General features: G+C 42.1%; 1 protein-coding gene across 1 annotated transcript; it reads right to left on the bottom strand.

Annotated features, from left to right (window-relative positions):
* Window positions 1-12,561: 12,561 nt before the first annotated feature.
* Window positions 12,562-15,785, bottom strand: LOC118746219 (AFG3-like protein 2). Its single transcript, XM_036480044.1, has 4 exons — window positions 15,131-15,785; window positions 14,680-15,078; window positions 14,070-14,610; window positions 12,562-13,693 (listed from the first exon to the last, which is right to left on the bottom strand). Exons 1-4 carry the CDS (start codon window positions 15,649-15,651, stop codon window positions 12,764-12,766), a joined length of 2,391 nt encoding a protein of 796 aa, XP_036335937.1. The 5' UTR covers window positions 15,652-15,785; the 3' UTR covers window positions 12,562-12,763.
* Between the last annotated feature and the right edge of the window lie 7 nt (window positions 15,786-15,792).

The following is a 15,792-nucleotide window of genomic DNA, read 5'->3' as shown; positions in this document are numbered from 1 at the left end:
TTGAACCTAGTACTGCATACTACCATGTTTCGGGCCCCGGCGAAGTCGATCAGCCTCAATCCGTTGTCGGACGTTTCGTCGTGGAGGCTGAATTTTCCGACGGTGGTTCCAAAGATCCCTTCTTTGCCCACCCTGGCATTGAAGTCGCCAAGCACGATTTTGATATCATGACGGGGGCAGCGCTCGTACGTGCGCTCCAAGCGCTCATAGAAGAGATCCTTGGATGCCTCATCCTTCTCTTCCGTCGGGGCATGGGCGCAGATGAGCGAGATGTTGAAGAATCTCGCTTTGATGCGGATTGTGGCTAGACGCTCGTCCACCGGGGTGAACGACAGTACTCGGCGACGGAGTCTTTCTCCCACCACAAATCCAACTCCGAATTTGCGCTCCTTTACATGGCAGCTGTAGTAGACGTCGCAAGGCCCCAGACATTCTTTGCCTTGCCCCGTCCAACGCATTTCTTGGATGGCGGTGATGTCAGCTTTTGTCCTTACGAGGACATCAACCAGCCGGGCAGAGGCACCTTCCCCATTAAGGGTCCGGACATTCCAGGTGCATGCCCTCAAATCGTAGTCCTTTAAACATTTGCCGTGGTCGTCATCATAAGGGGGGGTCTCATCCGAGGCTTTGCCTTGCTTCTTCACTGGAAGTGGTTTTTACGTGGCGGGTCCCAAGCCCAGCGCACAACCCATTGCTGGGACGGGGGTGGTTTCGCAACCAAATACACGTTTATATAGCGAGCCGCTTGCTCCAAGCAGACACCCGCTTGCAGCCGCACCTACTGGTGAACAGACGCTGCAGACTTCAGTGAGCCCTTAAACCGAATAAGTCAGAGTGGCCCCACCGAAGCTCCCTCTCTTTCTGCCGTGACCCAAGGCTCCACTCGGATTGGTTACCGCATCTCGCACATGGGTTGCTCACGTTGCCCAGAGTGCGCGAACGAGGACGCAAGAGTCGGGATTGAGTATAGCCATGCAACTGTAACTGCATACCCAGCGCAATGACTATACCCCATTGCACTCCAATTGGTTTATATAGTGTTCGTTATATATAGTTCGCTAGTCCGGGCAACATCTTAATTAGAAAAAGTTGTTCCTAATGACAAACCTCCGAATGTATTTCTGCCTAAGCAAAAGCGAAAGCGACAAAACAGAGAAAAATAAAGAATATATGGAGTATTCTGGGTCAAAGGGAGCTGATTTCAGTGGTGATTCGTAAAAGATTTCTGATGGCTCAAATGAAATCATTCAAACCTCGTTTGAATTCAAATGAAAATGTCAACTTCTACATAAGTTATTTATTCGTATTCTTCTTGTTTCGGCGCTGTAACCGTTGTTTGTGTTCTGTACCCACTGACACCAATTGGAAATGCAGTGATAAACCGAGTCCTTCTCCACTGGGCTCTCAACTGCAGAGAGGGCCTCCCATTTCCTCAGCTACCACCAGCAAGTAACTTGGTCTTGTTTTCGTGCACCACCAGAACTACTCACTGAGTTTTCATCTGTAATTATACGCTCTTGCTTATATATAAAACTGTTCCCGAGTGGCTCCATTATGCAGCACTTAGTATATTATCCAGAATCAGATTAAAGATGTCCATCCCAGAAACTTCGTTTTGATATCGAACGGCACGGAGTGGTCCATCCCATTTCTTTTTTTTCTAAGAGTTGAGGTATTTCTATGGGTGATTTACCAGATCGAAAGCCACGTTGACAGGACCAAATCAGTTCGTTGACGGCGGGCTATAGCTTTTCATACAAAATGCTCTAATAGATCTTATATCCAACGTTTGAGAGACTAATCCCGCGGTAAACGCGCAGCAACTTTACTAAGATTTTTATAAGTACGTAAGTATGTAATTATGAAAGCGCATTATGCACCTTAAAGCAAAAACAGTCGCCACTCAAAATGTTTCAGTTTATTTTTTCCAATAAAACAGTTCTTCTTCTTTCTAACGGCCGCCAAAATTGATCCTTCATCAATATCTTATTTAACTGAAAAAACACTAAAAAGACTGCTTTTATTTTTCTTGCGTCATTATGCAGCCTTCTAGAAACTTACCCCTGTGAATATTTTATCTTCAGAATGCGAACTTTTCAGGTTAATAGCCGTTAGAATAGGTTTCCCCACAACTGTACCTGACGCATTATCTATTTATATGGCAGTGTTGAAACCTTACATAATATTATGAGGCAATAACCGATGTATTCAGAATCATTAGCAGATCAAAATTCGTTAAATTACATTGGGACTTTGCTGTCACCGTGGAAATCCAAAACAGAAACACTCTTGCCAACAAGTGCTACTTTGGACTGAGTAGAAGTAAAGTCCTCTCTCACCGTACGAAAACCATACTCAATAAGTCACTCATCCAGCCCGTGCTGGTATGTAGCGCAGAAGCATGGACAATAACAACATCCGATGAGGCGGCTCTTGGAGCTTTCGAGCGAAAGATTTTGCGGTTTATTTACGGGCCTTTATGCATTGGCGATGACAAATACCGCAGACGATGGATGAGCTGTATAAGCTTTACATGGACCCGCTGGTGGTAGCAGAGGAATAGGGAGGCCCCCTCTGTGATGGAAAGACAACGTGGAGAAGGACTTGGCTTCACTTTGAATTTCCAATTGGCGTCGGTTGGCGCAGAAGAGAAACGACTGGCTTGCTTTGTTAAGACTAGTTTTCACTATGTCATATTTTGATGTCAAAATTTGGCGACATATTTTAACACAACTTTATCTCCTTTATCCAGACCCTTACCGATGACACTGACATACAGCCAATTTTCGCAGCGCGTGTACACGACTCAATCGATAAACAACTTTCTGGTGCCATTTGACAATGTGTTTTCACTTATTTGACGACAAATGCCACTGAATTTGACATAGTGAAAACCAACCTTTAAACTCAGAAAAAATCGCTTAGAACGAGAAGAAGAAGGATTCTGCATCATGAAAGTATGTGAAGTGACTGAGGCCTTTAGCATCTCAACTGAGTGGGTATATCCTATTTTACATGAATATTTGGATATAAAAAAGCTATCCGCGCGATGGGTACTGCGCTTGCTCACACTCGACCATAAACGCAACCGTGTGACCACTTCAAAGGAGTGTTTGGCGATGTGTAGCCACAATCCGAACCAGTAGACGAAATATAGATTCACCAAAACACACCATAGAGCAAGAAACAATCAAGAACTGCACTCAAAAAATAATAATTTGTGGTATGTTGGCCAATAGGGTAAAGAGCGTGTCAGACGTGGCAATGCAATATATTTCGAAAAGGCTGTCAAATTGAGAAATTTCAGAAAGCAGTTTCAGAAAAAAGTGTCTTTCAAAAGAGGTTTTTTATTTCCGATTGCAAGTGCAGCACGAAAACGTTGAAATATATTTCCGGAATCGATTTGCGCGCTTTCAGTTGAATCCACTCGTTGCAACTTTTATTTCTGAAACTGATTTCCGAATGAAGAGTTCATCACTGAAATAAATACTTTTTTGAGGACCCTATGTTGAGCAAATAAAATACTTTTTTGCCGAAAAATGTGTTTTATTCAAAAAGTCACTGACTTCGCACATTGCCCTTAGAATAACACTATAGGCACGTAAAGGCTAATAAAATGTACCAAATTTGTTTTCATTTTCAGTATAAGCACAATTTACACATAACTACTTAGTAGTTGATATGGGGATTGACTCGGGGTTTCCGAATCGGGTTCAACTTTTTTTATTGTTTTAGGCGATTTTCTTTAATCTTGATTTTTCGAATACCGAGTAATTCATATCTACTTTTAAAATCGAACCGGGTTTCCAACTAGTTTATTTATACAACAGAATATTAACATTCTAAATATTTATTTTATTGAACATGAAAATAGAACATTTTCGTAAATTTTTTATTTGAATACTGGCGAATTTGTCAGAAAATTATTTAAAAAAAATGCAAGGAAAGCAAACGAAACTTTTTCAGTGTTTTTTTTTTTGTTGTAGTAACTTACTAAAGTTGGTCTAAATCAGTGAATCCACTACATGTAGTCTGCATTCTTATCTAACTGCAAGCGCCTCAGGGAAGGGCCAGATCCGACGGGTTTGAGACGTAGCGAGAAAGATGTCAGTTTTTTTCTTAATTTGAAAATGGAGAACCGGTCTTCTTCAAATTGCCATTTTTTCGAATAACTCGAAAGCCGGTTTTCGAAAATGGGGAATATTCAATTACCTAATCGTGCTAGATATTTGTTGTTATGTAACGAAAACTGCCTTGACGCTAAAATTAAGTTCAGCAAGGATATGGATACACATCTAAGCTATGGACTAACTTGAAAATTTTTGTAAAACTTTAAAAAGCTTTTTTGTTTGCCAGAAAACTGAAGGGAAGATGTAAAATAAAAAGGAACTTTGTTTTTAGCATTTAAATCATTTGCGCAATATTTATGCTTTAAATCAGTTATCAGTTCCGATTCTCTGTCATAGAAAGTTTATTTTCGAATAAGTTTCATCTGTTTCAAGTTGTGCATATCTGGAGCGAAGAATCTTTACTAAGCCACGGGAATATTTATTTATTTATTTATTTATTGCAGTAACGCATGGAGGCAAAGAACCGCAAAAAAAACATACGCACGTTGCAATGACGTCTGCCAAGAAAAGTTTTCAGTGCGCCACAAATACATATGTACATATACATATATATATGTGCATACGAATCTAGTAAGTACTCTCCATAACCACTTCTCGACTCCGGCTGAGTGCGTGCAATTCGATATGTTGGAATGTGTGGTGTGATGTAAACAAAACTAGCAATACAAAGCATATAAGACGAAATACGGAAAAAGTGGCACTAGCAACGCCGGCAACAACAATGACCTGTCGGAAGAAGACTTTCTAGTGTGGGACTTAGTATGTGCACATCATATTTAACGTAGATTCTTGCGAACTGTAACATTTCCTTTTTTACCACTTAAGTATGTATGTACATATGTACATAGCTATTAGTTTCAAATTGGCACTTCAAACTGCAGCCATCCAATATGTAGTTTGCAGATACCTCAGCCACATTGAAAAAAGTTTAGGCACATTTATAATTATGCATAAATAATCGTAGGCATGTATGTACATACATACATATATGTACATAGGTATGTGACTATGTACATAGGTACCGCAAACAAACTAATTAGAGTTCATGCTTTTCAATTAAAGCGCATAACCGCAGCTAGCTCGCTATGAATTTTTTCTCAAATGCGAAACAAATTCTTTGGTATTTCTTTTTTAAGCGACAGCCATGCCGGCGGGTGCACCTTTTTTGCAATTTTTCATCGAAATTCGTATTATATAAAACATTTATTCTTTTTTGCACATTTCCATACTTCATTTCATTTTACATAACATACTTTATTTTATTGCAATATCTATATATGTATGTATGTATATAAATTCTTTGCACCTATACATATTAGAGAAATATTGTTAAGCTGTTGGCAAACGCGTGTACGTTAAATTTATTGCACGTTGTTTTTGTATGTTTTCAGTTTAGCAATTGTTGTTGTATAAATTGTTTGAGATTGCTTTGCAACTTCTGTTTTGGTATATTTCTATTTTGCCCATTTGTCGTCACAATCGCTGCTCTCAAAATTACTGCTGCTGCCGCTTTACAGAGGTTTTACAATTTTTTATTTTTTTTTCAATGCACTGTTTTACGGATTTTAATTGCACTATTCTTGAATTTTCAAAGTACATACTAATTTAACACATTCAATTTTTTTTTTTATTTTGTATTTGTGCAAATTAATTCAATTTTGCATATTTTATTTACCACTTCACCAAAAGCAGAAAAAAAAAATGGAAAACCCACCAAGAATTGACAACATTCGTTGTGCCTTTCTTTGCTCAAAATTGCATTTGTATTGTGGGTGAGTGTATTTTGCGTTGCGGCAAACGTTTGCCTTTGCATTCCTTTTATTTACTACTCGAACAAGCTCTACTAAGCAAGCGCTCGCGACAACTTCCTATGCGATACTGAAATCGAAACCGAGAAACTATAAACTCAGGCGAAATGGCAGAATGTATGGTGAACGACGCGAGCGGCGGACCGTTGTCGCTGTTGTTGCAGCGTCAGCGTAAGCAACACAGAAAAAATCGCAACAACAATGAGCTAACAAGTCAGCGAACTACCTACAAAACCTACACACATACACTTGCACATCCAGATGCACATGCACTCGGTCGACGTAGTGCAGCAGCGACGTAACCTAAACGCCATAAGTCGAACATCGTGGCAGCTACCGGAGCCGGCAACACAAATGATAACTAGTAATACATAGTTCTAACGACACACAAATAGAAAAATAACAGCAACTACAACTGCAACAACAAAGCTGCGCGCGAGCAAACTTCAGCAATCATTTCGAGTGCAGCACCCACGACCGTCCGTTGGCTGTCGCTACTCCTACGTACATATGTATGTTTGTACAACACCCTACCTCTAAGCATCCCCAACACACGTACACCGCCCCCTTTTTGGCCTCTGCTGCGCCTACAGTCGGCAGTAGGCAGTAGGCTACCGGCGAGCGATTGGAAGCGCTTAAATGCTCCGTTGCATTCAACCACATTGGCATTGGAGCGCGCTGAACAACAGCTGATACGAGCAATATAATGTTTTGGGGGAGAGAGCTCACACTTTGCAATACATATTTACTTAACCATAGAATTTAATTCGCCACTGGTCGTGTTGTTGACATTTTTGTTATTGTTTACGAACGTATCACTGATAAGGCAAAAGCTCTGCACGTTGATGCAGCTGTATGCATTGCTACTCGAGAGGCGAGAGAAAGAAAGCGCTTGTTGTGCTCTTTAAAAGTGGCATGAATGTTGAAGCGAGCTTAAAAATAAGAGTGTGAAAAGCGTTAAAAGTGAAATTTTTAAGAGAACATCAGTTGCTGGTAGTCGGTTGTATTGGTGTGGGTTGCGGGCCAGTCGGTTGTGATTGTGTGTAGCCGGAAGTGTCAGCCATACATTTAGAATTTTACACTAGGGTATCCGGTGATTTTTAGGCATTTTCTCGTGCTCAAGTTTACTTTTGGTTTTTTGAAGTTTAGGTGAAAAAGTGCACATTTGTTAGTCCAAACAAGACAGCCGGTACCAGCGGAAATACAAATACGCAGCCTACTAAGCTAGCCTGCAGACAATGGCGAAGCGTACCGGCAATTGTGCGTTACCGGGAAAAGGAGGGAATAGAGACGCCTTTTCAAGAGAAAGAAAAGAGAGGTAAAAAGGCATTAGTGTGAAGAGCTTCAGGTGCTGGCAAGAAGGAATACGGCTCGTAAAAGCTATCAGAAAATATGTCAGCAATCAAATGGTTTTAAGATCGGGGCTAGCTCCTGTAAAGATGGAAATATGGTAACAGATGTCTTTGTAGTGGCGATGTTGGTTTAGGGAGAATTCTTGGCTATAGTGAGACTTTATTTGGTGATAGATGAAATGCTGAAAGTCAGTTTTTTTCTCTTGTGGGGTTTAGTATTGTTAGTGATAAGCAAGCTAGCTTGGCAGCTTTTTCTGCGCTTTCGTTGCCCGATATCCCAACGTGTCCAGGACACCACAGGAATTGGATATTTTTGTTTTTGAATAAGTGTTCGCGAATAATTTAAGAAACTTATTGTGTTCAAAATGCAACAGTGGACGCCAGGTGATAGTGAGGCTTGCGAATTTCTGCAAATTCCTGTTCGCACCAAACTTTGTAAGTTTCTCTCTTTGGGAGAGTAAGATACTTTATTCTTTTTATTTTTATTTTGTTGCTGGCTAATTCTTACTGGCTTTTCCAAACGAACACCACTTATACCAGGAGATGTTATAAGAACGAGAATACACCATCTCATTTGAAAATTTGCCTTGAAATATTTCTATACAACAGCCGAATTTCAAAAAAAATTAGGCGAGAAAGCTTTTTTATTTCGTCACCTGTTCATAAATTCACCATAAACAATCCCATGTTGATTCGGTGTAATTAGATTAGAAACTGAATAAAACACTTTCTCCTTAATTATACACTAAAAAAAATGAAGCAATCGTTTTGCACTTCATGATATCCCTGCAGTTTGTAACATCCTTGTTATTACCACTCTTGAAATTTGATGTAATATATCGAGGATCCACCCGTCCACCACTCTGAAATAGAAGGAAATGTTTTTTATTGACCTACCAACTCCCGGTTTCGACCGAAAGTAAGTTAAACTGACCGGAAGTCCATTTTTTAAATTAGACATACATTTTTTTACCACATATTTGGATTATACAAGTACAAGTAATTTTTAAGCAAAAAACTAAACCGACTTCAATTCTCATATAAAAGTTTAAAAGTGCCGTTAATTTCTTCATGATCCAATGATCGGATTTCAACGAAATTAGTATGGGACCACCTGTGAGGTGAGGCCTTACCTTTTAAAACAGAATTATAGAAATCGGTTAACGTAGTCCAAAGTTATGCGGTAACATACATTAAAAAAAATAAAATCCGACGAATAGATAACCTCCCTTTTTTTAGTTCGGTTAAAAATACATAAAGTTTTTAGGAAATTATTTTCTGGAACGGTTAAAATAATTCCCTTCCGGGATATTTAATCCACTTCCGACCGGAACCAGAAATAAGTAATACGACCAAAAGATGGAGCATTGGTAGGTCATGTTTTCGCGTTATTCAACAGGAAAGTGTCCCTCCATTTTAGAGGGGACGGGCGAGTGGTCTAGGACACCCGGTATATAACAACAAGGATGTTACAAATTACAGGCCTATCATGAGGGTATTCTATTTATTAACCAGTTTGTAATATTCAAACCCACCTGTGACTCCGTTATCGTTCTTGGTATTGATTCTTACTGTGAAATGAGATATGAGATTAACATGAATATCATCGATGACAGTTAGGTTAAGTTAGTTTACAGTGATTATCTCGGACAGGGGACGCACTTGAACAATTAAGAGATTGTCCTTTGTGATAGGACGAAAGCTTAACGGAGACCACTAATTTAGCTGGTGAAACGCCGAAAACTGATCATGTAATTACGAATGCAGATAATTTTAATGCCTGAAAACTCATCAGGGTAGGTCAGGAAGTGTGAGCCAAAATGTTTCCATCTTAATCTCACGAGTGATAGGCAGTCCTCTTGACAGCTGACGCAAAAGGGATCAGTTAAGATTCCTAATCTCACCGCGTGAGTACCAATCGCACAATGGTCTCAGAACCCTCACTAATAGCGAGAGCTGAGGCTTTGGAAGCCCAAGAAACTTCTGTGACTACGTGGCCGCAGTTAGCCGCCCTCCTAGTTACCCAGTTCAGGTAACCTTGAGTGAGCTCAAAAAGAAAATCTAGAAATCACCGTAAAAGCCACATCATCTGCATAGGCGATCACCCAATTTCTCCAGTTCCTCCAGAAGGCTGTTAACAACCGCAATACAGAGCAGGGGAGAGAGAACACCTGAAAGCTAAAACGGAGGAGGACTTTAATATAAGCAACTCATTTTTGTAGAAATGGCAGACAGATGGTATTGAATATCGACGGCTGAGCGGAAGATCGACTTATCTCGGCAGCCGGTTCGAAAAAGACCTATCTTGTCGAGAACACCATATTCCAGAATTTGGTTGAAGAACGCCCTATTTCAGAATTCCGTTCAAAAACGCCCTATCTGAGCTGCCGTCTTAACAATTTTTCTATAGGGCGTTCTGAGATGGGGTGTTCCCACGACAGCCGGTTCTACGTACCGGAATGACTCGGGTTCTACGTACCGGAATGACTCGGGTTTTACTTGACCAAGGGCTGTTATTTCGGCGATCTATCCCCGTTTAGGTTGGCGAAGTATCTCAGAAGCTGTTCGTCCATAGGGCTACATTTGCTACGTATTCTTCTGCTCAGGGATGGCATCGAGTCAAACCCAAGGCAAGAAACCTACACTTGCTGTGTATGCCAGATACGACTACACCACAACTTCACCTCAGTCAAGTGCAATGGCTCGAGGGGTGCAGTTACCTCAGAGTCTGCTCAGGATTACGGACACATCGCTTGTGGCCCCCTGCTGCTCAAACATAGCAGCCTCCATGGCTAACCCCAGTCCACCTGAGCAGCTCAACACAACACAGACACCACAACACCACAACATAACAACACAATAGACCACACCACAACCACGACAGGCCACATAACAGACACAACCGCACCACCACCCACACGCCGGCGCCAACAACCCCTGGTTCCTCCTACAATCTGCACGTTATGTCAAACTTCGTTGGTGCCACTTTAGGGCATGTTCAGGTCTGCGCACCACGCGAGATTGGACGAGGAACTACGAGGGCCCGTGTTGCGCAGCCCCAACTGCGACACCACCCACTACCACCAAAGGGCGGCAACCTCCACAGCAGCGCACACTGCCAATGGCGGCAAGGCCACACTCCTCCCTCACACCCCGCATAACTACACGTCTCCCAAACCACCTGAAGCTCCTTCAATTTAACTGTAACGGACTTCAGAACAAGATCGAGGAGATAACCGTCTTCATCGGAAGGCATGGTATATTAGTAGCTGCGGTCCAAGAGACGAAGTTGCACAGCAATTCAACATGCCGGGTACAACGTGCACCGTCGAGATCGCGAACGAGATAATGGTGGTGGCTTAGCGTTCATCACGCACCACACCGTGCTGTATCGTCTTATTGAAGCAGACATCGACCGCAGGGATACCACCCTAGAATGTCAGGGCATTGTTATCCGGTCAGCTTTTCGAAAGCTGATTGGAAAGGCTTCGCGGAATTTACTGAGAGCACCTTCGCTGCGTTTCCCACACCAACCGACGGCTGAAAAATTTGGGTCCTGCGGGAGAAGCGTACCTGACGGAGGTGCTCAATATGTCAGTGGCCACTCTCATCTTCCCAGACATCTGGAAGGTGGGAGAGTGGTCCCACTGCTCAAACCGGGGAAACTAGCCAACAAAGGAGATTCTTGTCGACCGATAACACGCTAGCGAAGACACTAGAGGACATGCTGCTCTCGTATTTCACGAACCACCTGACCCCAGCGAAGCATCAGCACCGCACTTAACGCCATAAACACTCAGATAACTCGTGGCCTCAACCGCAACCGTCCCTGTGAGAGAACTATTCTAGTAGCGTTGGACCTGTCAAAGGCGTTTGACACCTCTCCCACAGAGGCTCGAACAGTGGTCGGCGAATTATCTAAATTGTCGACACTCGTCGGTAATGTGTAGGGAAAAATCGAGCAAACTTAGAAAAATAAAACAGGGGGTTGTTGTTGTAGCGGCTACAGGGGGTTCCACAGGGTGGTGTCCTTTCCCCGCTACTGTTTACCTTTTACATTTCAAAGCTCCCTCAACCACCAGAGGGAGTCCCGATTGTCTTCTACGCTGAGGGTTGCTCGATCAAGGCGATTGGGAATGGAATTGATGACTTGTGTCCGAGATTTCACGCTTATTCACTGCAAGGAGCCTAACCCTCTCCCCTACGACATTCTCTGCGACCTTATTCACCACCTGGACGAAGGAGGTCAGGCTACCGCTGGGAATTCAAGTCGATGATACACCAATTCCGACGGTGAATAACTCCAAAATACTCGGAGCAACCTTCGACAGCCGCAATAAGGTCCTTAGTTCCTAGCCGGCAGTACTTGGGGCAACGGCAAAGAAACGTTGCTGGCAACGTACAAGGCAATAGGACGGCCGGTTTTAAATTACGCAGCACCAGTGTGGTCGCCGGGGACTAGTAGGACGCAGTGGATGAAGCTGCAGACGACACAAAACACCGCAGTATGGACAGCGACTGGATGCCTTCTGATGCCGCCTGAACGCCACCTACACGACGAGGTGAAATTGCTCCCGATCAAGTAGCATAATACAATGCTCTGCAAGCAGTTCTTTGTTGGGAGCCATAGACGTGGTCACCCGAATGGGCAGCTGCTTGCAGAAGAGTCCTCGCTCAGGCACGTCAGGAGGCATCTCTACGAACTGACGGACGAAGTCCAGAGGTTCATTAAACATATCGACAAGCCCTGAACGGCATTCACAGGGAGTGAGTCTCGAGTTATGTAGACCCCAGACCTGTGAATGCCGTTCTGGGCGCACAACCACCGGACATTGACGAGACGGAGCTTCATCTGCCTCGGGAGACAAGAACCACAATAGCCCAACTTTGCTTTGGCTACAGCAGCAGGTTCAACTCATACCTGAGCAGACTAAACGCAGATGTACCAAATGAGTGTCCGGCATGCGGAGAGACACCTCATGACTCGAAGCATCTCTTCGTATGCCCGGAAAACCCAAAAACCCTAACGCCTTTGTCCCTGTGGACCGACCGCTATTGAGGCTGCACGCTTCTTAGGGCTGCCGTTCGTGGAACTTGACGACAACGACTGGGATATTCACCGATCTGGGCGGGATTGTTGTAGCCGCTACAACAACAACATAGGGCGTTCTTCAAACAAATTCTGAAGTAGGGCTTTCTTGAACCAGTTTCTGAGAGAGGGCGATCTTTTACTCAGCTATCGATACAGAAAAACTAAAACGATATGAAAAGTTTAGGATGTACGAAAAACTTTATTTTTCAATCTTTCTTCTGAAGATAATATTGCTTAAATTTTTCTTTTACATATTTGACTTCGCTCTTGGTATTGTAAAGCAGTACACTGAATGGAAAACTTAACAAGAAAACAAAACGAACTAGTATTACGGTCTACAATGACTTACAACTGCCCAGTTAACAAAGAAAAGCACTACGTTTAAGGAGTAGGGACCGGCTTCGGTGGGGGTGTCTCTTTGTTCTCATCCTCCTTTTGCTTATTCCAATTTTGCAATCCTTTCGGCAGAGATGTGTCCTCCTCAAATGAGCCGGTACCTTCAACAAATTCTTCATATGTAGACTTTTCTTTGAACGGTCGTGGACCCAATAGTTCGATCATATCATCACGACTTAAAACTTCGTTCTTTAATAAACGCTCAGCTACTCGCCGCACATCTTCCTTATGTGTTGTCAACAAATCTGTAGTCCGTTCGTGTGCTTTCTGAATGAGAACACGCACTTCCTGATCAATCATTTGTGCAGTTTCTTCAGAGTACGGTTTAGTAAACATTGGATCTCCTTGTTGACCCGGATCGAAACTCACTTGGCCTACTCTCTCGTTCATGCCGAAGCGTACAATTTGTGCATAAGCACTGTCTGTTATCTTCTTCAAATCATCTTGCGCGCCTGTAGTAATACGATTAAAGAATAACTCTTCTGCAACACGGCCACCCAGAGTCATGCACATTCGATCAAAAAGCTGCTCCTTTGATAACAAGTACTGATCCTTAGGCAGGTATTGTGCATAACCAAGACCTTTTCCACGAGGTATAATTGAAACTTTTAAAAGCGGGTCAGCGTATTCTAGAAACCAACCAGCAACCGCATGACCAGCTTCGTGATGCGCCACCGTTTTCTTCTCTTCCGGCGCCAATACATTAGTCTTTTTCTCCATTCCAGCTATCACACGCTCAATGGCCTGCTCAAAATTTTTCAATACTATGGAATTAAGCGAGTCACGTGCGGCTATAAGTGCAGCTTCATTGCAAACGTTCGCAATGTCCGCACCGGTGAAGCCAGGTGTAAGCGCTGCCATTTTCCGGGAAAGATCTTGTTTATTCAAATCCGTCTTCAATGGACCTAAATGAACCTAAATGTGAAATTTAGATTTTTAAGTGACTGTAAAATAATTCTCTAAATTAATTTCAAATTATATTCCATTTGCGATTGCGATTTTTAAATATTATGTACATAACATTATTTAAACATATTTAAAAGTTATTTGTCAGTTTACTACAAAATGTATATATGTAATACCATGATAAAAATTAAAAAAAAATTATAATAATAATAATTATAAATATGTTTATCATGGGTAATACTTAGTTAGATTAAAAGTGTTAGACAACTGAGCAAATCTTTAGCGTAAGATGTATAATATAATATATGAAATTTTTAGTTTATATCTAGAAATCTTTCTTACGTCGCATTAAAAGAGCGTGGATATTTCTATCCTGTATTCTTACCTTAAAAATACTTGCTCGTCCTTTTATGTCAGGTGCTGGGACGAATATTTGTCTATCAAATCGGCCTGGGCGCATCAATGCCGTGTCTAATATATCTACACGGTTTGTTGCCGCTAATACAACAACGTTTGTAGTCGTGTTAAATCCATCCATTTCAACCAACAGCTGGTTTAATGTATTTTCTTGTTCCGAGTGCCCACCAAAGGACTTACCACCACGCTTTCGGCCGACAGCGTCAATTTCGTCGATGAATAGAATGCAGGGTGCATGCTTTCTGGCCATTGAAAACATATCGCGCACACGTGAAGGGCCTACGCCAACGAACATTTCTAGGAACTCAGAACCGGATACGCTAATAAACGGTACATTCGCTTCACCGGCTGTTGCCTTCGCCAACAACGTTTTACCAGTTCCAGGTGGACCAGTCAGCATAGCACCCTTTGGTATCTTGGCGCCAAGATCAATATATTGTTGGGGATTTTTTAAAAAGTTTACGAATTCCATAATTTCAATTTTGGCCTCCTCACAACCTGCAACATCCCTGCGCATAATTAATATAAAAAAAAATTCAATTAAAAATAATTGCTTAACTTTTGTTTACAGAGCTCACTTGAATCGGACACCAATCTCATTGGAATTGATGAGTTTTGCTGTCGATTGCATAACACCTCCAAATAAACCGCCGCCCTTTCGTCCACGCCCACCGCCCATCATATCAGCTGATCTACGCATCATATAAACTAAAAATCCTATTATTAAGAGTGTTGGCAGCAGTCCCGTTAAAGCTGACGCCTCAACTTCAGTGCGATATATAACAGGCACGTAATTTAAGGCTTCAATGCCGAGATCCGTTTGAGCATTTTCTAAATTACGCTCGAAAGAATCTACACTGCCGATGTTGAACCAAAGCACACCACTAGAGTTTTGTGAATTCCCCGGCAGCAGACGAACTCGCACCCACTTTTTATTGACCACCTCCAGCTTTTCGACTAAGCCCTTATTGAGGTAGCTGGAAACCAAAAGTTATTAAGATACAGCAAGTACCACAAAATCATACGAACTTATTGACGAATTCCTTCCATGAGATCTCCTTGTATCCCATTTCAAAAAATGCGATCGATGCAACCAATGCAACCGCACTGACTGCACCAAATATTATCCATTTTTCGCGATCACCGCCGCTACCCTCTCCAAGTGGCCTACCGCCTCCACCACCGGGTCCTCGATTCCCTTCTGACCCCTTTGAGCTGTTAGTAAACATACCAAAGCTCCAATCACTTTTGTTGCTTGAAGTAGTACTACTGCTATCTTTACTTGTGGTAGGTTTGTTTTTAGATGCATCAGTCTCAGATTTCTTGTCCGCTGCCTTTCCTTCTTCAAAATACTTTTCAAATCCTTTTGGTGGTTTTTTGCAAAAGTACTGAATCTGTTCCACAAGATATTGTATTACTGGTATTTCTATAAACGCAGGCGTTCCAACAACATTGCGTCCTGAAGCTACCACATTCAGGTTAGTGGTAATATAGCTTCGCCGAAGGCAACGCTCCATAGCCTTCGCTGATTGCATCAGCTTATGCGCCATTTCAAATGAATGTTATTACACAATCTTTTCTATTATTTTAATAATCGTTTTAAAAACCTATTTTCAAATATTTCGTCGTTTATGTATTTTTTTCGTTTTTGGTTATTCAACCTACTCGCTCTGGTATTATTTTATTCTTGG

This window comes from Rhagoletis pomonella, unplaced genomic scaffold (genome assembly GCF_013731165.1).
Source record: "Rhagoletis pomonella isolate Grant_MI unplaced genomic scaffold, Rhpom_1.0 Rhpom_scaffold_00010, whole genome shotgun sequence".
NCBI classification, from domain to species: domain Eukaryota; kingdom Metazoa; phylum Arthropoda; class Insecta; order Diptera; family Tephritidae; genus Rhagoletis; species Rhagoletis pomonella.
Note: the sequence above shows the minus strand (reverse complement) of the source record. Positions and strands in the feature narration are given on the sequence as shown.

Bases quoted from the DNA above. Each gene is read 5' to 3' on its own strand.
- LOC118746219 (XM_036480044.1), bottom strand. From the start codon at position 15,651: ATGGCGCATAAGCTGATGCAATCAGCGAAGGCTATGGAGCGTTGCCTT. The intron at 15,079-15,130 runs GTTCGTATGATT...TTTGGTTTCCAG, and splicing joins TGGAAGGAATTCGTCAATAA to CTACCTCAATAAGGGCTTAG. The intron at 14,611-14,679 runs GTGAGCTCTGTA...AATTATGCGCAG, and splicing joins GAGATTGGTGTCCGATTCAA to GGATGTTGCAGGTTGTGAGG.